This window comes from Cheilinus undulatus, linkage group 15 (assembly GCF_018320785.1).
Source record: "Cheilinus undulatus linkage group 15, ASM1832078v1, whole genome shotgun sequence".
Classification (NCBI taxonomy): domain Eukaryota; kingdom Metazoa; phylum Chordata; class Actinopteri; order Labriformes; family Labridae; genus Cheilinus; species Cheilinus undulatus.
Window position 1 is genome coordinate 14454019 of NC_054879.1, and position 21957 is coordinate 14475975.

At 39.6% G+C, this 21957-nt stretch overlaps 1 protein-coding gene across 1 annotated transcript in view; it reads right to left on the minus strand.

Moving 5' to 3' along the window:
* The window catches only part of LOC121523123 (inactive dipeptidyl peptidase 10-like), a 175310-nt gene that overhangs the window by 39278 nt on the left and 114075 nt on the right, over positions 1-21957 (minus strand). The window contains exons 6-8 of the mRNA XM_041807896.1: positions 12498-12550; positions 10570-10651; positions 1520-1640 (exon numbers count right to left, since the gene is read on the minus strand). Of these exons, the coding sequence (XP_041663830.1) occupies positions 1520-1640; positions 10570-10651; positions 12498-12550 (256 nt within the window). The remainder of the gene's footprint in view (positions 1-1519; positions 1641-10569; positions 10652-12497; positions 12551-21957) is intronic.

Here is a 21957-nt window from a genome sequence, read left to right on the forward strand (position 1 = left end):
AAAGAAGCAAAATGTGGCTTTAAGCAGCAACAATGGTTTTAATTTGGAAACAAATGTACAGGTGGTGACAGTGGCGAAAACTGGTTTGAAAGTGGCATGCATGAATAATTTATACATAAAAACCCAAGAATAGCTTGACACACCGTTCAGCTCCAAAATAAGGTAACTGTTAGCCAGGATGCTAGCACCAATGCTACTGATCCAACACACATGTATTGATATCATTAATAAATCAGAATTGCCGAAGGCCAATTCTCTGGGTTTTAATATGGGCCCAGACAATTCTGTGGGCAGGACCGGTGATGTGCAGTGTTTGGTGTCTTGTCTGATGGCCAAAAAGCACCATTTTGGTCTCAAAGAACTTCCTTCCACTTGACCATGGAGTCTCCCACATGCCTTTCGGTGAATTCTAGATTTAATCTGAGTTTTCTTCAACAGTGCCTTTCTCTTTGCCACTCTCCCATAATGCTTTGACTGGTGATAACTCAGGCAGCACTTGTTGTATGCAGAGTGTCTCCCATCTCAGAAGCTTGTACCTCCTTCAGAGTAGTAGGTGTCTCAATGGCCTCTCTCACTAGTCTTCTTCTTGAACGGTCACTCAGTTTGTGAGGACGGCCTGATCTAGACAGATTTACTCATGTGCTATATTCCTTTCATTTCTTGATGATGGCTTTAACTCAAGGGAAAGTTCAGTGCCTTGGATTTTTTTGGTACCCATCCCCTGACTTATACTTTTTAATAACCTTGTCTCCAAGTTGCTTGGAATGTTCTTTTGTCTTCATGGTGTAAAGGTAGCCAGGAATACTGGACCTTCCAGACACAGGTGTCTTTATAGTACAATCATTTGACACACATTCACTGCACTCAGGTGATGCCTATTAAACAGTGTGAGACTATCTTACATATGTTTATTTAACTGACATTACTTTGACACTACTTTGTAGAAATCTTAAAGAGGTTTAGCCTTAATAACTCATTAATAAGACAAAAAAACAGAGCAGAAAGAAGAGATTACATAACAAAGCAGGCATAGAGTGAATCTTTCCTCTGGGTTCAACAGTCATTGTTTGCCACTTCTGAAATGCAAAACTATGAATAAGAACAAAAGGAGTGAAAAAATTCTACAGCACACTTATTACAGTCCCTTATTGTTTTTTACAAGATTTACATAATCTTCCTTCCTCCTGAGAAAAGTCTTACAATGTGAGTTTATATAAAGCACATAAAATGTCTGTGAGCTCCCAGCTGGAAGATTAGTGTGCTAGAAAAACATTATAAATGTTTAAGGCCCAGTTTTATTAGGTGATAATTCTCAAAAGAAAGAGTTCCAGCTAATGAGAGACAATCTGTTAACGTTTTGCAAACAGAATAAGTTAATATCATAAATAAGTTAAAAATATTAAAAAAACTCTCAGCTGAAATGAAGTTCATTGACCTACATTCATTAAAATTGTCCCATATGTCTCTTAAAATGACTACAGGAGGAAAGCCAAGCAAAAAAATAGCCGAGCTGTTTTACCTTCATACAGCCAGTCTGCTATCCCGTTGAAGATGATCCCTTCCTTCCCCGAGGATGTTAGCCGAAGGGAGTTACTCTTCACGTCTGACTGGTAGTAGATGTTATTTTCAAATATGTAGATCTGCAGAGAGCATAAGGAAAAGGGAGCATATCAAAAAACAACATTTATCAAGCATCTAGTATGTTCTTGTGGCCCCTGTCCATAGGCACTGTTCCTCTTCTGCACAGACATCATCAACAGCTTCAGTATCAGAGTGCGTCTGACCAGCATTTATCTCGCTCGGTTCCAGTAGCTGATTTCTGCTTTCTTTGGCAGTCAACCTTGCAAAGAAGATGTATTACTCAGATTCCATGTCTGTCAGGCAGATATATCCTGCAAAGCTCCAACCTGTAATGACTGTGCCAGATCTGAGAACAGACTGGACCAATCAGCGCCATTCGAGGAGAAAGAGGTGGTAGCTCTGGCAGGTTTAATGTACTGGCTGCTAACTGTAATGTAGCTTTAGTTCAACAGTAGTTTCAGAACTGGACCACAAGACTTTACAAAAAAAGAAAAAAAAAAAAATTAAAGCTTTTCTTGACAGAAAAGATTTCTTTGGTCTTCTCTCAACTGGCCTCAGTATGATTTTTATCCACCAACAAGCTCCACTGTTCATAAATTCAGACAGAGCTGATCTGTGGAGTCCTGCAGACCTCCTTCCACACATCTCGCCAAATGAAGTCTAGAGGAGTCTTGTACTGAGCTGTGAGACTAGCTCTTTAATGTGAACCACAGTAGTTACTTTGAGAATAAGTTTCCTTTCTTCCATTTTGACATACACTTTAAACTGGTGTCAAACGAAGAGCCAATAAACCAACTTTTATTACTGAAGCGAGGCAAATGATCCAGATCTCTAAAAAGAGATGGATTGTGATGGGAAAAACGATGGGAAAGACTTTAGACTTGTTGTATGAATGGTCACTGTGTTATGAACCCCCAGGTCAAATTTCAGTCAAACGAAACATCTCTAAGTTTATAAAATTAAGCTTCAAGATTCTGAAAAACGAGGCAGTAAACTCTGCTGCAGGATGGTGTGGACGTGTCAGTGAAATGGGCTGAAGCCACGCCCACTCAAGAGAAATACGATCTTCCCAAATTTATAAAATGCGACAGGCACTCACGCCATTAGCCTGCCCCTTGACCTAATATTGACCTTATGAACAGAGCACAGCTGCTTGGCTCTGTGCCAGAGAAGAGACAAAGTCAGTTTTCTGGCTCAAATCTCTGTTATGATGCTTTAAATGTGTCATTGTGTCTGATAGATTTGGCAAATTTACCTTTTGCACAAAAAATATGTTAAAAAATCCAAATCTGAAGTTTTATTTTTCACCAAATCGAAGCACAGAGCCAAGGAGAAGAACATGGTGGCTTCAAGCCGATCCGGCTGGAGGATGAGTTTGGATCCAAAATCCAAATATGTGTATGTCTGTAGTCAGCACTTCATTACAGGTATGACAACGTTATGTTCACCTTATTTAAACAGTGTCAGATTGTTTTGTAGTTAACATGAATATTCAATTACTAGTTTTAAGAGAAGTTAACTAACTACTACGTTATGCAGGCTACCTTGCCTCGTTACGAAAGCTAATGAGTATACAGCGTAATAAGTGTGTGATGAAGCACAACTCCAACAAATCCACCTGTAAAAAAGTTATGTGCCCCCAGGGACCGATAGTTTTTGAGGCTGTTGTGTGTGATATACCGAGTCGTCAATAACCAATATGAGGCTCATGATGGCTATTGTGCAATAACAACCATTGTTTGGTGCACAAATTCACTAAAACGTATTAATTTCCTTGTCAGACATTGAAATTATGTGAGGTTTAATTCATCAGTAAACGTGATTTTGCCTCTTACCGGGTGATTCAACCAGGTAGCAGAAGATGTCGGGGAATGAAACATCAGGCCATTGAGTAGGATCATTCATCCTCTCTTTTATAAGATACGGACAAGAATCTGATCATATTAGAGTAATTCTTTAATGGATCTATCTCTGTCAATTGGCTGTAAGGTATCAATGTATGACATTTTAGCGTTTAGCATATATATCAGAATTTAAAATCCACAGGCTGACAGTGCTGCGGGCGAGGGGGAAAGGATTGTTTTCCCCCTTGAAATGCCCCACCCTCATCTATGATGCAACTGTGATTCGATGCTGACTGTATCTATTGTAGTGTTAGAGGGGCGGGGTTATTCCCCAGTGTGAGTCAGTGACATCACCAGTTCACTTATTTGCCCCGCCCAAATTAAACCCAGCCAAGCAAGAGGTGAAAAACTTTCTGTCTAAATCAGTAATACTCAACGTGTGGCTCTGGAGCCACATGTGACTCTTTTGTGATTATCTGTGGCTCCTTTATGTCTAAATTTGACAAATTATTCCCCCAGAAAACCTTTTCAGCATTTTTGCCACTTTTACCCATTTAAGCTATCTTTTGCCATCAAATACCACTTGTTTCCTTTTACCGCCCATTTCAATTTTTTGCCCATTTTTACAACTTCTTTTTTTCCTAATTTTTGCCACTTTTGGCCGGATTTTTTTTTTTTTACTATTTTTTTGTTTGTTTGTTTGTTTTTACCTATTTTTTTCCATGTTTCTTCTAAATAAGCTGCCTTTTGCCATTCAGCACCACCTGTTTCCTTTTTCCCAAATTTGTGCTTATATTCTTTTTGCCACTTTTTTTTTTTTTTACCATTTTTTTTTTGCCACTTTCTTGCCCATTTAAGCTACCTTTAGCCATTACATACCACTTGTTTTCTATTTTTTTTTTTTTTTTTTTTTTTTTGCCCATTTTTGCCACTCATGACTGCTTTTTGCTTATTTTCCCTTTTCACTCATTTTTTGCCACTTTTGGACCATTTTCTTCTGCTTTCACACATTTTTGCTGCATTTTACCATTGTTGCCACCTTTAACTTATTTCTATTGCTACTCTATGCCATTTTTGCCACTTTTCATCACTTAGACTGTGGCTCTTGCAAAGGTATTTTTCAACAATTTGGCTCTTTGGTTGAGCAGGGTTGAGTAACACTGGTCTAAATCCAAAATTCAGTCACATGTAGATCTCAGTGTTTTCACATGGTTACAGAAACATATCTAATGTGTTAGGACACATATTTTGGATTTCACTTTACAGGGTCTTTCAGCTTTTTTGTCTGAACTTGTCACTACTTTCAGGACTCAAAACTAGCTTTAGATTTGTAATTCCTTCATCCCGCAATTTGAATGTTTGGCACTGTTGCATTTTGATAGAGCTTTTCCATGCAGAAATCACCTCCAGCCCCCATCTGGAGCTGTCTCATGTGACATGACGTCATCTGCAAACCACCTATTGTTCCTGCTGATCCCTGAGGTTTGTCTTGGGCTATATTTGTCTCACTAGTGCTGAATCCAAAAAAGCAAAAGCTTCCTGAAGTTATTTTGGTTATGATCTCACTACAAATAAATCGCACAGGGTCTTAACAAAAGATTTAACTTTTCTAATGGTCTCCATCTGCTCCAGCAAAAAATAGCCATGCTAGTCTAGGAAATGAACTCATTCCTTTATTCGTTAAATTTAAACTGTGTACAGACTGTTATCATCTTACAACTTTTCTATGGTGCAAAATTGCACTTTGCTTATACTGCTAACATTTTAAACCTCTTAAAATAATCTCTTTATATTTTTATCCATATGTGTAAGAGCAACACCCACATTTCCCCTGGGGGTTTAATAAAGTACTCCTGGTTCTAGTTCTGAGCAACAGTGCCTGGAGGTTTAGACTATCTCAAAGCCATACAACATCCCAGCACTGACACAACCAAATGCTTTATTCTCCTTTGGTAAAAACAATACTGAACCTCACTGACACATTTCACAAAATATTAATCCAGCTCTGGTCAAACAAACATAAAGTCCATCTCTCATGTTTACACAGAATAAGATCTCCCTCAGATGGAAACAGAATCTTTGGCCTTCTCTAAAGCAGAAGTCTGCATCCTATTGAAATCCTACATGAGAAATAATTCACAGAGTGTCTCCGTCTCTCCGCTCTGCTACAACCTCTTAGTCAGCGGGGTCTCTGCTGCCTGACTGCCAGGATCGAGATATCATCAGTCCAGGAGGCAGGCTTCACATGAGCTGATGGAGGCACAGAAATCAAGACTTAGCTGCAGACTCTGCAGGAACAAAGTTCTCTGCTCAGATGGGAGGCAGAGCTTCTACAACTTCTCTAATCAGTCATTAGAGATCTTAGCGCTGCCAGTTAGATCCCTTTACAGGAGCTGGGCATATTTTAGAGATCACATCAGAGGAAGAGACTGAATGGAACGGCTGGGCTTTGAGCTTATATGGGCTTCACAGTCATCAGAAGCGCTTTTACACTGTAGATCACATTTATCCATTTATTCCAGATCCAAACTCTGAAGGTTACTGTTGCAACAATACAAGCTGACCTATGCTTTTCAAAAGTGTCCAAAACATTGTTTTAAATAGTTCCATGTGCTTCATATATGTTTTTTTCTTTCTAGGATATAGATTCTGTCCTGACATGGGCTGCAGCTATTGACCTAGAAAACATTTAGCTTGAAAAAATGATGCTCCTGCTTGATTTTGATTCTAAAATGAAGGGAGGAGTGACACTGACAAGTGCAGCCATGGCCGTCCATAAGGGGGAAGAAAAGGGAGAGCTTTCTGGGGCCCAGCCAAAGGGGGGCCAATCCAATGGAGGTCAGAAAACAATGATCCATTGTAAAGTTGTAAAGCTGTGAAAACCATATTTTACATGTAACCTGAATAATAACCACTCATATCAAAGCAAAAATTATATATATATATTTATGCTGGAGTACAAATTGCCTTTTTCCAAATGTTAACAATGTGGCTGGGCAAGTCAAACTTAGGTAGCTTAAAGTGGGAAAATGGAAATAATTGTCAGAAATAAATGGTGAAAAGTGGTTAAAGAGTGGCAAAAAATGTTAAAAAGTGGATTTTTGTCATTTCTACCCTTTATAGTTTTAGTCTAGTTTCAGTCGACGAAAACTCGTCTAGTTTCAGTCCAAAAAAAGTCTTCACATTTTAGTGGCATTAGCCCCCAGTGATTTTAGAGAGCATTGCTCCTTTAAGAAGGATGCTGGCTGTAACAGCCAGGAAGCTAGGCTATACATCAGATGGGTAGCCTACAGTTCCTCCACTAAATTTAGCAAGTTTTTTTTTTTAAATGGGCCACAGAACAATATTGGCTCAAACATATGTACTATTGAAAACTTTTGAAGCATTTTGTTTTTTTTTACCCAGAAAGCCTCTGGGTGAAGTCATGGTAGTGTGTTCTATGCACCTTGCTAAACCTGGGGTCCCTGCTTTTTACAGATGAGAGGCAGAATAGATACAGATGCATTGTATTTTGACAGATCACCCACAGTAAAGGAATATCATGAATGGCTGGCAAAAACTAAAAACATTTTAGTCTCTTTTCAGTCATCTTGACAAAAATTAAACCTACTTTAAGTCTGGTTTAGTCATCAGAGATCTTTTTTTGGCTGGTCTTCGTCTAGTCTTTCTCATGGAAAAAAGGCTGCAAACATTGAGAGTCATGGTTTTAGTCCACGGGATTAACGCTGCCTGAGAGGGTATTTTGAGACAACTCATGCTAACTTTGAAACCACTTGGTTGATTTTTGTCCTAGGAAGACTTTGGGGTTGACGTTGAGTTAAGGGAAAAGATTTGGTGCCCTTCTTGGGGCATGAGAGGACTAAATCACTATCTCTTCTAATGGCATGGATTGAAGGCCAAAAGAGAAAGCCATTTATAACTGCAGACCTCAAAGCATGTATGCCTGAGGAGGTTGTCACAGATAAGAAAATCAAAAACAGTTTGATTGATTGATTAAAGCTATGGCCCTTCATATGGATCCTTTTTTGGGAACTGGCCCATAATCCAAACTAATTAAATAGCCCTGGTTAACTCTTCATGATGTTTTCTCTTATTGGGTTAATTTGAACTTTCAACACAAAGCAACTTCACTGTAGTGTCTTATCTTTCTATTGAATGTATTTAAATCTAGATTTGAGCATGGATGTAATGAGACTCCTTATACACCACAAATATATGTTAAAGACACTCAGTTCTATTTTGATATCGTTGTTGTGGTAGAATTCAGCCTCCTAAATTAGAAAACAACATAAACATCTTTCTTCTCATGTTTACCCACTCCTAAGTCTTGCCAGTGTCAGAGTTTCAAAAAAGACGCTGATTTACAGTATAAACACATTTATTATGAAAGCCAGTCAAACAAGGCCTAATGATCAAACTTTGTAAACAGCAGAGACGTGATTATCCTGCTAATCTTCTGATGTTTAGCGCTGCTTCGTGTGACCCATGAATCACTCAGGACATGACGAGATGACAGCCCTCATTTATATTCTAAACCTTGTTTTCTGGCATCTTTCTAATGAGGAGACACAAATTCCAGACAAATTACGATGAAGCTCACTTACACGCTCACAAAAAAAACACACACGTGTCATGTCATTGTCTGCAGAGATGCACTCTTAGCTAATGAAGCTGTGCATACTGGAGAGCTAGTTCTCACCCTCTCATCGATGTAATGACCCTCTAATGGAACTCTGTGTGATTTATGCACAAATATTACACAAATGTGCTAAATAAGGCCAAAACACTCCTACTGTAGCCCAGATTTTAGCTTGTCAGTGAGTTCATTTAAATGATCACATTAGTCTGATAACTGGGAATGTTCAGGTAACTTCAGTGGAAAATTACTGGAAGTTAAACTGAGTTTGTCAGCGGTCAGTTATATGATGTAGAACCCCAATCCCAAAAAAGTATGGGTGCTGTTTAAAGAGAGTGCAATGATTGTCAAATCTTATACTTACTACACACACACAAAAAAAACATAAACAGCATATCAGGTGATAAAACTGAGACATTTTACCATTTCATGAAAAATATTAGCTTATTTTGAATTTGATGGCAGCAAAAAAGTAGGGACAGGGCCATGTTTACCATTGTGTAGCACCCCTCTTCTTTTAACAACAGTCTGTAACCGCTGCCCAGTGAGGAGACAAGCTGGAGAGGAACGTTGTCCCATTCTTGTCTGAGAAGACTTTGATTTCCCACTATCTACAGTCCATAATATCATCACAAGATTCAGAAAATGTGGAGAAATCTCACAAGGGACCTGGTTAAATGTCAGTATTGGATGCTGGTGATCCTCAGATTGCACTGCATTAAAAATAGGCTTGAATGAGTGCTGGAAATCACTGCATGGGCTCAGGAACACTTCCAAAAATTATTGTCTGTCAACACGGTTGGCTGTGCCATCGACAAATACAAAGCTGTATCATGCAAAGAAGAAGTCATACATGAACGTTCTCCAGAAATGCTGCCCTCTTCTCTGGGCCAAAGCTCAGAGAAGGGGAAGCTCTGAGGCAAAACGGCAAACTGCTTTGTGGTCAGATGAATCCAAATTTCAAATTCCATTTAGAGCTGTATATTTTTTACAAAATGTCAAAGGTCTCAGTTTCAACATCTGGTATGAAGTGTTCTATTGTGAGTGAAATATTGGTTTATGAAAATTGCAAATAATTATATTCTATTTTTAATTAAAATTTTACACAGTGCCCCATTTTTTAATTTAACAGGATTTTGGGTAGTGTGGTTTTACATTTAAAAAATACAAGTGAAAGCTGTATCATGCACAGAAGAACATGAACACGATCCGGAAACGCTGCTGTCTTCTCTGGGTCAAAGCTTATTTAAAATGGACTGAGGCAAAATGGAAAACAGTTCTGTGGTCAGATGAATCAAAATTTGAAACTGTTTTTGGAAACCACAAATGCTGTGTCCTGTGGACTAAGGAGGAGAGAAACCACCCAGCGTTTTTCCATCGCAAAGTTTAATGCTTGCATCTCTGGTGATATGGGGTTGCATTAGTGTCTATAATGTTGGCAGCCTACACAACTGGAAAGACACTATCAATGCTGAAAAGTATTAGGGATGAGGAGAACAATTAGCATTGTCTCTGAAAGTCAAGGCCTTCCCTGAAAGAGGCGCTGTCTGGATGGGAGGATACGTTGCTCTAAAATCTCTATCTACTTTGCAGCATTGATAGCCTTTCCTGATGTGTAAGCTGCCCACGCCATAGGCACTAATGCAACCCAATACTATTGATGATGCAGGCTTTTCAACTGTGCCAGGATAACAAGCTGGATGGCCCCTCTCCTCTTTAGTGTACATGGTTTCAAGACAGAGTTTCAAATTTTGATTCATATGACCACAGAACAGTTTTCCATTTTTCCTCAGTCCATTTTAAAATAGCTTCTTTGCATGATACAGCTTTATGGTGAACTGTGTCGACAGACAATAAATTCTGCAGTGGCCCCTGAGGGCCCAAAAAACACAAGCATCCAACATTAACCTTTGGCCTTGTCCCTTGCACAAAGAGATTTCTCCAGATTCTTTGACACTTTTGATAATATTATGGGCTGTAGACGGTGGACTATTCAAAGTCTTCGTGAACAAGAAAAGGACAACATTACTCCAAAAACTCCAGCAGCTGGTCTCCTCACTTCCCTGACATTTCCAGACTGTAGTTAAAAGAAGAGGGGATGCTAGACAATGGTAAACATGGCCCTGTCCTTTCTTTTGAGGGATGTTTTGCTGCCATCAAAATGAGCTCATATTTTTTCCTGACATGGTAAAATATCTTAGTTTCAACACCCAATATGTTGTTTATGTGTCTTTGTGTAGGAAGTTAACATCATGAGATTTGACAATCATTAAATTATGTTTTTATTTACATTTTAGACAATGCCCAAACTTTTTTGGAATTAGGGTTTTATGTTTTCAGTAGCTGTAGGAACAAAATAACTTCATTGTGGTACACATTTGCAGAATTAAGGCACAAAAAATGAATGTACGTATTAACAGGAAGTACATATTTATCCTCACTCAACCTAAAACCCCTAATACAGGGAATGGAGTGTGTTGTTGTGTGGCTTTTCTGTGTTTTACTCACCAGCTGTTGTCCTTGAACTCCCCAGGCAGCGTACTGCAGAACTGAGTTCTCCACCTCAGGAGGGTCCAGCTCCCAAACCTCCCTGAAAAACAGACAACAAGCAATTTATCAAGAGGAGCATGTAGAGGTGGTCATGAACTCTGATGCTGACTTGTTTACATTTTGTCTACATTGCTTTGGTACATATTAGGAATAATCATTCAAGTCTGCATTTACACAAAATTTTGCACAAGATTTGCATTAAAACAAAATTCTGGACAAATAAGGGGTTATGAAAAGTTAACGGTGCTGGAAATATCCACATTTTTATTTGGAAATGCTGTTGTTTACAGAGTTTAAAACACTCATGTAATGTTACCCACAGGCAGGACAGCACCTGAACAAGCAATAAGCTCTTATGACAAACTTTAGGTCTGTGATAATTTAGTAAACCAAGTGTGCCTTTCTCTCTTGGCATTTGATGCAGTTTGTGCAAAGGCTTATTAGCATCGTGTGAGATTTTTTAATATTGACACATCCCTATAAAATGTTTTATTCTTTTTAATTGGGAATTACGATACAACAATGCTAGCAATACATGTTAGTAAGTGTGCTTTGATATGACATGAAAGTTACTTGTCATAAGCTGCATCCATGGCTTGGATGCAGCTCCACAGCCATGGAAACCTATTTCATAAGCTCTCTACACATTGTTCTTGAGCTAATCTAAAGGCCACATGAAGTTTGGAGGTCTGTAGAGATTGACTCTGCAGAAAGTTGCCGACCTCTGTGCACTAGGTGCCTCAGTATCCACTGACCCCGCTCCGTCATTATGCGTGGCCTACCACTTCATGGCTGAGTTGCTGTTGTTCCCAATCTCTTCCACTTTGTTACAACACCACTGACAGTTGACTGTGGAATATTTAGGAGCGGGGAAATTTCATGACTGGACTTGTTGCACAGGTGGCATCCTATCACAGCACCAAGCTGGAATTCATTGAGCTCCTGAGAGTGACCCATTCTTTCACAAATGTTTGTAGAAACAGTCTGCATGCCTAGGTGCTTGATTTTATACACCTGTGGCCATGCAAGTGATTGAATTACCTGATTTCAATTATTTGGATGGGTGAGTGAATACTTTTGACAATATAGTGTATGTACTTTAAAATGGTGTTGACCCCTTTTGCCGCTTTAACAGCCTCCACTCTTCTTGGCAGGCTTTCCACAAGATTTTGGAGTTTATCTCTGGGAATTTGTTCCTATTCATTCTGTGGAGCATTTATGAGGTCAGGCACTGATGTTGGATGAGAAGGCCTGGCTCACAATCTTCATTCCAGTTCATCCTAAAGGTGCTCCATATGGGTTGAGGTCAGGGTTCTGTACGGACCAGTCAAGTTCCTCCACACAAAACATATCAAACCATGCCTTTATAGTCCTTGCTTTATGCACCGAGGCACCATCATGTTGGAATAGAAAAGGGCCTTCGCAAAACTGTTGCCACAAACTTGGAAGTATAGTATTGACCAAAATGTCTTGATATGCTGAAGCATTAGGATTGGCCTTCACTGAAGATAACAAGACCTACTGCTGATGATCTTTTGTTACTTTGCAACTCAAAAAAAGTCAAATATTATTTTCACTGTTTCAGAACCAGCTAAAACTCCTCACAGGAACATTAAATCCTAAAAATCTTGCTTTTACATAGCCCCTGCTCTTAAGGTTACAGTCCAGATCAGCTGAAGCAAGGATTAAAACCAGAGCAACACCCTCTTTTCTCAATGCATCTTGAAGTATAAAAAGCTGGCAACAATATTTGCCCCCAGCCTTGGCCTTGTTGTGGAGTTTTTCAAACCAAAGTGGCTCACAGTCATCTTTCTCTGATGAAAACATATTTCTTCACCACGCAGGCTTCCTCTCAGCACCTGCTGAGGAGAACATGAAACACTCACCGTGTGTGGATGTTGTAGATGGTGTAGGAGGCCATGTAGGAGTGCCGGTAAACCTGCAGCAGAAAATAAAAGACACACAAAGACACACAAAGAGAGAAGATTAAAAGATGACTGTCTGAAGCATTAACATGAGAAGCAGCAGGGCCTTGGATAATGACATTATGACACAAAAATGAAAAAGAAGGCATCGAACAGAAGCGTCTGCTGGCTCTTCTCAGTGATAGAAATCTGGAGACAATGCAATTTGCATGGGTGACAGCTGTGGGATGAGACATTTTAATTCCATCTGAGAAACCCATCATCACCCGGGAGCCTGTGAGCTGAAAGCCTGGGAGAGACGGCGACGGAGAGAGACGCATTCAGAGTGACAGAAGGGTTCGTGTAAAACTGTCTGAACCTCCCAGAGGAGGAGCTGCTGCTGACATGATAATAGACCTTTGACCGAAGAAGAAACGGGTCAAATATTTGCTTTTCTTCATGGAGGTGGCACTCATTCATGCAGTAAAGACACAAAGCAATGTACAAAGCCACAATATGGGGTCTCTAATTTTTAGGTTACTCAAAATGTGTGTGATGGATGGACGAGTATAGCAACATAGGTGGATTTCTGCAGAATTCTGCTGCTATACAGTACATAGAGATACAGGATTTTCAGTCTATTTCACTTTCAAGTGCTTTTATTCCTCTCCTTTTAATCAAATCTCTGCAGCAACGGTAAATCATTTAAACTTTAAATTATTCACAGCGTTAAAAATTTCTTACTGAATGTTTCATGATCTACAGATGTAAATGAGACTCTCTGAGAGCAGCACACCAGCATGATCAACTCCTTTTCTCTCCTGGCTCGTATCTGAACAAGCCTTTTGTGCTATGATCTGCTGTATCTGGATTACAGAGATTAAGGACTTGAAGCAGCAGGTAAAATATGAAAATTAATAAGCAGTGGTACTGATGAAAGAATGGCTTTCTGAACAAACAGGGACCTTTACCAGCTGGGTGATCTCCTTGCCTTGGAAAGAGACTGAACTACTTTTAACCTAGAGATGTTCTGATATCATTTTTACCTTCCTGATACAGATTCCGATATCAAGGTGTTGGGTATCGATACAGAGAACCAATCTGATGCCAGTGTGACTTTCTGGACTGACTGTGCAGACTAGCAAATTATTTTAGACCTATATTTGACTCAGAACATGGTTCAACAACACTCAACACCACTAAATATCAAAATAAGAATAATACAGGGGGCTGCAGCACAGGCTCTCACTCTCTCTCTATGCTCCAACAAGGCACCATGACATGATTACGGAACAGCCTACCATTGGTTGACAGACCCTCACAATGGGTAAAGAGTATGACAGTTAGCATTCAAGCGGTAATAAATGGTCGCAAATGGATTAAAATGGATAAAAAACATTAAATATCGGTTTTACTAGTGTGGATTTCATCATTAAAGTCCCTAAAGGTAACCTTGCAAAGCAGATGGATACACCCGTTTCCTTGTTTCTCACTGGCGAATCCATCTTGTAAGACACCTGCCTGAACTAACTGGCCCAGTTAGGAAGTGACAGGACCAATCAGCGTCAAGGGGCAGTACTTTCAGGCGCAGCGGAGTTGTGACGTAAGCAAGCATCAACGAGAGGCCGGTGCAATTATGGTGGAAGACATTAGCGTGGATGCTGCTAAAGCGCCGGTTTTATCAGAACTTGACATTTATTCATTAAAAAAAGAACGAAGTACAGCAGGGAGTTGTTTTCTTTTCAAAAATGACAAAATTCGTGTACTGACATGTCTACAGGTTCGCGTTATGCAGTTCTCTCTGGAGTTTGCATCTTGGTAGCGCTACGTCACATGTTTTGTTGCTGTGATTGGCCTGTAAAGATGCGACAGACAGAACGTTCATCCCCATTTATCACCTTCAGAATTTTTTTCAAAGCTTCTGCCCTTTCCCAAACACTGTCTATAACCAGTTTTCCAGATAGATGTGTGAAACAAATCCATCTGGCGTGCCAAGTTACCGAAAAGTCACACAGGTTCCAGGCTGCTAAAAATGCTGCCGCAAGAGATTCAAAGGCATCAATAGCGTCAATGGGAACCAATAACAGCTAGCTTCAGGAGGAAATCAAGAAAGAGGCAACAATTTATGATTGAAAAGTTATTTATCTTTTGATAAACTGTGTCACTTCTTGTCGTGTACGACACAAGGTTTTGAAAACATTTTAATGATCACAGTGGGTCCTTTGGTTCTTCTTCGCTGCTCTAAAAACAGTAGCTTGTGCTCGCAGTGTTTTCTGGCAGCGAAGACGAATTGATTTCCAGTTTACAGCGCTAACACTTAGCATGTCTAAACAAAGCAAAATGTAAAGCTAAACCAAATGGTATCGATGCATAAACTCGTGTACTCGCTGATACCAATACCTGCATTTTAAGCTGATATATTTCCGATACTGGGAACAACTCTATTTTGAAGTATGAAATACTTTTATGAGGAGCATTTATAAGGACAGGCACTGATGTTGGACTAGAGGGCCAGGTTCACAGTCTCCATTCCAGTTCATCTTAAACTTGCTGGATGGGGTTGAAGTCAGGGCTCTGTGTGGGCCAGTCAATTTCTTCCACACTGAACTCATCAAAAGATGTCTTTATAGTCCTTGCTTTATGTGCTGGGGCAAAATCATGTTGGAATGGAAAAGGGCCTTTGCCAAACTGTTGCCAAACAGTTGGAAGCATAGCACGTTCCAATGTGTCTTAGTATACTGAAGCATTAGGACTGGCCTTCACTGCAACAACGGGTCTAGCCCAAACTCTGAAAAACAGCCCCATACCATTACCCCTCCTCCACCAAACTTTTCACGTGGTTTTCCACTCCATGTCTGAGTTGCTGTTGTTCCTAAATGCTTCCACTTTCTACTAGCATCACATATAGTTGAGTGTGGAATATCCAGCAGGGAATGGCATTCAGCAGGAAGGCAAGTCCATAAGAAAGAAGAGACAGCTCCAACTTTGTAATAAACATATGTAAGTCAAGACTAAATCAATTAGCACACAAAAAAAGCAACCAGATATCACTGGTTATTAAAACATAGTGGCCCAAAAGCTATCAAACAGAATCAAACCTCTGAGCATGCTCAGTGCTTCACACTGCCCCACGGAGGCAGATGTTTCCTATCACACAGACTGAGTGAAAGCAGCCCAGAGAAACAGCTAACAGCACTTTTCATTTTACTGAGGCTATTACAGCAGAAGTATTGTGAAGCCCAATGGCACAAACGAGAGCTTTAAGTGCTCCTTGCTGCACCTCCAGGGATCAGCTGCAGGCTACAAGTACACTGCAAGGTATCGTCCATGACAAAGTTCATTTTTGACCGTTTCTTCAGGTTGTCCAAGCCCACAGAGGCTGAGCCATTTCATTTTCTTCCTTTATATTTTAACCCCAGAGTAATGCCTGCTGGCAGCTTGACGCTCCTCCCCAGCACACAAAGGCAAGATCATGACTAGACTTCCTCAGTTACTTACAAGAATAATGTTTAGCTGTCCGTGTAAAGACAAAAACATGAAAAAGAATCATTTCTACTGCTTATTTTACACTTCAGCATATCAAAGAACAAATCCCAAACCCAGAGATAATTGATCATTGTCCTTTTAGAATAAATCACAAAAAAACTGCAATTAAAATCACAAAAGTAGAGATGAAAACACATTGTTGTGCTGAATAAGTTTCAAGAACTCCCTGCAATCAAAGCAATCAAATATCTTTGTCTGTTTTCTCTCTTCAGACACTTTTTGAAAGCTTCAGGTGTTTAAACTGGTTTTGACTAACCTCAGAAACAAACACTCACACATTCCAGGAGCCTGTAAAAATCACCTCCAACCTCCTGAGCAAGTCATCATTAGACACATGGTCTTGCCAATGATACCCAAAGATGTGCCAAAGAGAAGTTGTCGCAAAGGAGTCCAGTTGGCTTCTCTGGGTATCAGTTAATGTCCAGGGCTTACAAGAGTATAGTAAGGCCAAAGACCGAAAAGACTCTGGCGTTCAAACATATGCTCAGATACCGGGAACGCCACGCTGTCAATTAGATTTTACCTTTTTAGCATAGGTTACAGTTGAGATCATCAGTAAATGGGATTAGTATGGGACAGGTAAGACTAAATTTGTATTTGTAATGCAGAGTGTAATGTGGTGTCTAGTAAACAGAGCACTGGTTAGCTATTTTGGATGATTTGTTCATGTTGTCAGTAGGGGATAGTATTTGGCTGTTGTAAGCTTATAAGTCAGGGTAGCAGCTAATGTGCTAATGGGCTAACCTAGACTAACTAGATCTTGGGTCAGGTTCAGAGAAGAAAATTGTGCCCCTTGTCCTGTTTTAGCGCAAACATGACGCTGTGTCACAGCCTCTCTGTTTTTATATGCTATAGATGATTGATGATTGTACTTTATTTACGTGTCATGCACAAAAAGTGCCCAACCCCTCATGGGTTTATAAGACACCCAAAAAACACAATTGCAGTGTTTTACAAAATAAAATAAAATAAATCATAACAATTACGAAGTTGCGTGATCTTTTCTCAGCTCAGTAGTAAACAATAAACTCTGCCTTTTCTCCCAAGCTTTGCAGATAAAATCTGCTATGGCAAAAGTACCTTTTATGAAACAGAACTCAAGTTTTTCATAATCATCAAACCAGAAAAAGTCTGCATTAATCAAGGACATTTTCCTGAAAAGTAAATCCCTTAAATCATCATAAATTGGACAGTAAAACAGAAAATGAATCTCGTTCTAAGTTTCACCAAAGTTACACAATAAACACACTCTGTCTTCCTCTGGAATGGCAATAAACCTACCAGTCTCTATGGCCATATTGCTGTTAAATGCAGGATACTGGTCACATAGATATCTAAATATATGTCCAGTAGTTGCTCTGAACAGCTGAAGTTCTCGAGGACTGACGGTCGTTTTGGCTGGAGACAAAGATGTCAAGCAAAACTCTGTTGCAAAGCTATTCTCTCCCATGGCTACAGGTACTTTCTATCAGGGCTTAACAACTGTTAAAAAGTTCCCATCCTTGTTTTAGACATTATAGAACAGGGGTCATCAACTACATCTGTGCAAGCAACAGTTTTTTCCTAATTAGGCATTTTGGTGGTCCGAACTTAAATATTTGTATTTTATTTAAAATGCGTGTAACTTTTAGGCTCTGAGATCAGTCCCTATATCACAGCCAACCACAAGGGGGCGATTGAGATATTTTAGTTGAATATTTCTGTGACTGTCATGTTGTCTGCCACTGGGTTTGATGCTGTGTAGTGGTAAGTGAAAAACCCCAAGCAGGAAAATTGCAATTCCAAAATACCTGTTTAGAATGGACCAATAAATACGTGTTTAACATGCATTGTATTTTCTAATAATGACTAACAGGTGGATTTCTGAAAAATGGATGATTAAATTGTTTCAGTTTCAATTGTTTTGGAGTTGTTTTAAAAGCTGTAGGGAGTATTCAAAGAAAAAAAAAACTTTCTTTTTCCTCTGCACATTTGGAATTTGATAATGTTCTGGGGTCCGGATGGGAAGATGTGGGGGGCCTGATGTGGCCCCCAGGCCTCCAGTTGATTATCCCTGCTATAGGAGGTATCATCTGTATGTATATAGACTTCAGTAGAAAGGAGGGATGACAACTACAAGCGTGGTTGGTATGCTTCTGTAGTTGTCATAATAATTGGTGTGCTAGTGCTAAGGGTGAAATTACATGACTAATTTGTCACACAACACGCAAGAGAGTGGGGTGACTGAGGCTCAGTAGGCAGTATGTCAGTAGAGTTAGTATGTAGTTAAATACATAAACTGTCTTATTGTCACAACACAGAGACAAACATGTTTTTAAACTAGCTGGGGACTGATAAATTTAGCTCTCAATAGATAAACTCTATACAGAGTTTAAAACATCACTCATTGGTCTGCTACAAGCAGGTGTAAGGTGAAATTTACTGTATGTGCACCTGTCGGGTTCTGTTTTCTTTAAATAGGGCCATAAAGGCTTACAGCTACATACGACTACATCCAAAAACGCACTTTACTCTTTCTCAACATCATTCAGAAAGTAACAAGGATCTTGCAGACAAGACAGAAAGCAAAGAATCAGCTGAATAAGTAGGTCCACTGGGTTGTTCTCTGGTTTTCTCTAGAGTTCAGAAAAGCTATTCAGTGAAAAACAAAAAACACTGAATTCAGTTGAATTCTTTATCTATTTCTTATTCTGTAATGCCTAAACAGGCATTAATGGAGCTAACAGCTGTTATACAGAATTCATACAAAGATAAATTCCAGCCTAAGCATTCATGAATGCCCCATAACATTAGGCTGGTATGTTAATAATACAGATACATGTTCATAGTGGAAGTAATACTATTAACAGAGAAGAGGATTCACTGAACTCCAAGTGACTTTTATTGACAATATGAGAGTAAAAAACATGCTGAATGTGCCGCAGTAGACACAGGAGAAGTGTGCTTCATAAAAAACTCACAGTGGATGTTGAAAATATCCTACTTTGTTATGAAGAACTGTGCCTGGAAGTAAAATCCTATTCCCTGAGGTGCTCAGACACATTTCTCACACGCTGACAAGCTGAAACTTCATAATTTTCTGCCATAAAAATCCCTCCACAGGTCCCAAATGAGCCCTCGAATGAACTTTTCAGCAATTCTCCGTTAAATGACTCGTAGGGCTCACATGGGAACGCTGACCTTTGTTTCAGCTCCGTGGTAAAAAACAGAAAACGGGGTGACATTTTAACTCTCAAATAAAAAGTTCCTGTGAAGATCAAAGTTATGCTGCCTTTATGAGAAGAAGTTATTCACATTTAGGTCTGATCTTGGGTTTGATAGAGTTTTTCATCAGTTTAACACTTTAATCAGTTTGCTTTTTCTTTACAGTGGTTTTGTGCGTTTCTTTACCTGTGGGGTATGCCATGGATCAAGTTCAACATACCCAGGCTTTCTTTGAGTAACAAAGCCTTACGTCTGTGTCAGCGAGATTGCTGCATGATGGCTGCCATGTGTCTTATCTGGGTCACATCGTCAGAGCTTTCATACCTGGTGCATGTGTGGGGCATGCTAAAAACGGTACCTCATAAGGCGTATTTATTACTCACAATACATTTTTCAAAAAGATGCAGACATGCACTTAAAAGTTCACTTCTGCATTCATGCTGGAAGTGATGCCACCTGCTCTGGGATGGAAGGATGCACATGCACTCCGGCAGATCTTCACAGCATGTAAGACTCCCAGTTGATCTCACTGTATGACATGAAACATGTGAAAGCACAAGAAAGGGAACAACAGACACTGCAAGGGTGTCTTGGGATTGCATCCATAGAAATAGAGTCACTGAGCCCCCCCCCAACACACACACACACACACACACACACACACACACACACACTCTGTGGCATCAGCCCACTTACAGGAAAGAGAAAATCAATGTCCTGGAGGGAGGAACTCCCCAGATGGATCCGCACAGACAAAAACATGTCCGCCAAATGGCTGCCAAAGAGTTACAAAGCTTTGGACTGTGGTGTTTGTGCAGCTGACATTGTACCCTGAAACCATCTGGTTTCCATGGCAATGTCGCCTCTAGGAACACTTGAACTGTTGCAATCCGTGTCTGTGGCTCTGTAATGCTTCCCAGTTTTTATACCATTAGTCTGCCTCTAAGATCACTGGGAGATACATCTCAGTAAACACTAATATTTAAATTTCATCTTCAAAAGGCTGAATCTGCATCAGTCTCTGTTTTGATTTGGTTAAACTTAAATAAAGGGAAGAAATCCCTAGACAGGAAGAAGAAAAAAGTCCACAGACTGCTCTCTGTCTCCAATTAAAGAGGATATCTGAGATACAGTATGTGTCAACAACTTTCACAATATCTTCAACATCTACAACAAGCACTCTTAACACAGGATAAAAGAAAAATAACATGTTAAACTTGGTTTTTACTTTCTTTACAAATGTAGCGTGCTCGATAAAAATCATAATAATAATAAATAGAAGTGCTGACAGCAAGTGGGATTGATGCCATCCTCCATGCAGAAAGTCATCATAATATCTGATAAAATTTGAAACTTTTATTCTATGGAGGAAAAGCTACATACTGTTGCTTAAAAGTTAAATTTGTAAAATGTTTGGTGGAATAAAAATATAATTTTTCACCTTCTTCTTGCAGCTCCTTCACCTTGTTTCATCATCCCCTAAAATTTCACATTCAAATATAACCGTCTTACTCTTTGAGCTGCTACAGTGGCTTTAGTCGCCTAAAGCTGGAGATATACTTGCCGTTACCTACACACACGTGTCATGACTGCAGTGCCCCCCCCCCCAAAAAAAAAACAAAAAACATTTAACACAATGCACTATATCATGACTGGAGAAGGAAATGTGGCGGAAGAGGAGGTGAGACAGTCACCACAGCAGCAGAGACAATGAGGCTCAAACTTATGAAAACAAGCTGAAAACCAAGACCATGATCATCCACATTTTTATGATGTGTGCCTCTACACAGAAACAAACATCTGAGGAAGTAGCTGATGAGTTACAAACAGGTTTTAATGTTTGGGTACAAAAAGCATTTCTTTTCTCATTATAAAATGCAGACATTTAAAAGTTACTTTTTGTTGCAGCTCACATTATCCCCTTTGTTTTTCATTTACTATTTTGTATTTATTGTCAGAGTACATCCAAGATGTCCCACAGCAGAGCTGTATGATCTATATATTCAATATCAGGATATTAGCCTTTAAAAAACCAGTGAAACATAATCAAATTCAGTTATTTGTAATGTCTGCTCTTCCCATAGAAAACTCTGCTGTGGTATTGTGTTGGTTGTCTGCAATCATGTGATCCACAATGTCCACTAGGGATTAGGACTTGGGGACAGACTTTAGAAATGAAATGAAGGAATGTTAGTACTCAACAGCTCTAAATGGACATCTACGCTGCAAATATCAGAAAATTTCTACACACATTGGAAAGGATTCCTACTCTTCACCAAAAATTATTTGTACCACAGTTTGAATAATATACCTGGCGTGGAGAAGATCAGTCCTGCAGACCTCACTGTCAAAGGTAGTCTAGTCAGATGAAGGGACACAAGAGTCTTGAGGAGTCTTGTGCTGAACAAGAGGCTACTTGAGTCCATTTGACATACGTAATCTTTGTTTTGTCACAAACATGCTTTTAATTGAAACTGTGATAAACCATCAGCCCAAAAAACCTTGTATGGTAAGAGGCCGAGTGCTTATGAGTAAACGGAAAAGCCTGTGCCTCAAAACAGCTCTTTTATGTTAGCCAGAGTAACTAGCTCCTGTTTGAGTGCCAGTTTCTTTCCCTACTTCTTCTGTCATAATTTAATCCACATTTGAAAAGACAAACTGTTACCAAATGAAGAGTCAGCTGGGAGCCAAA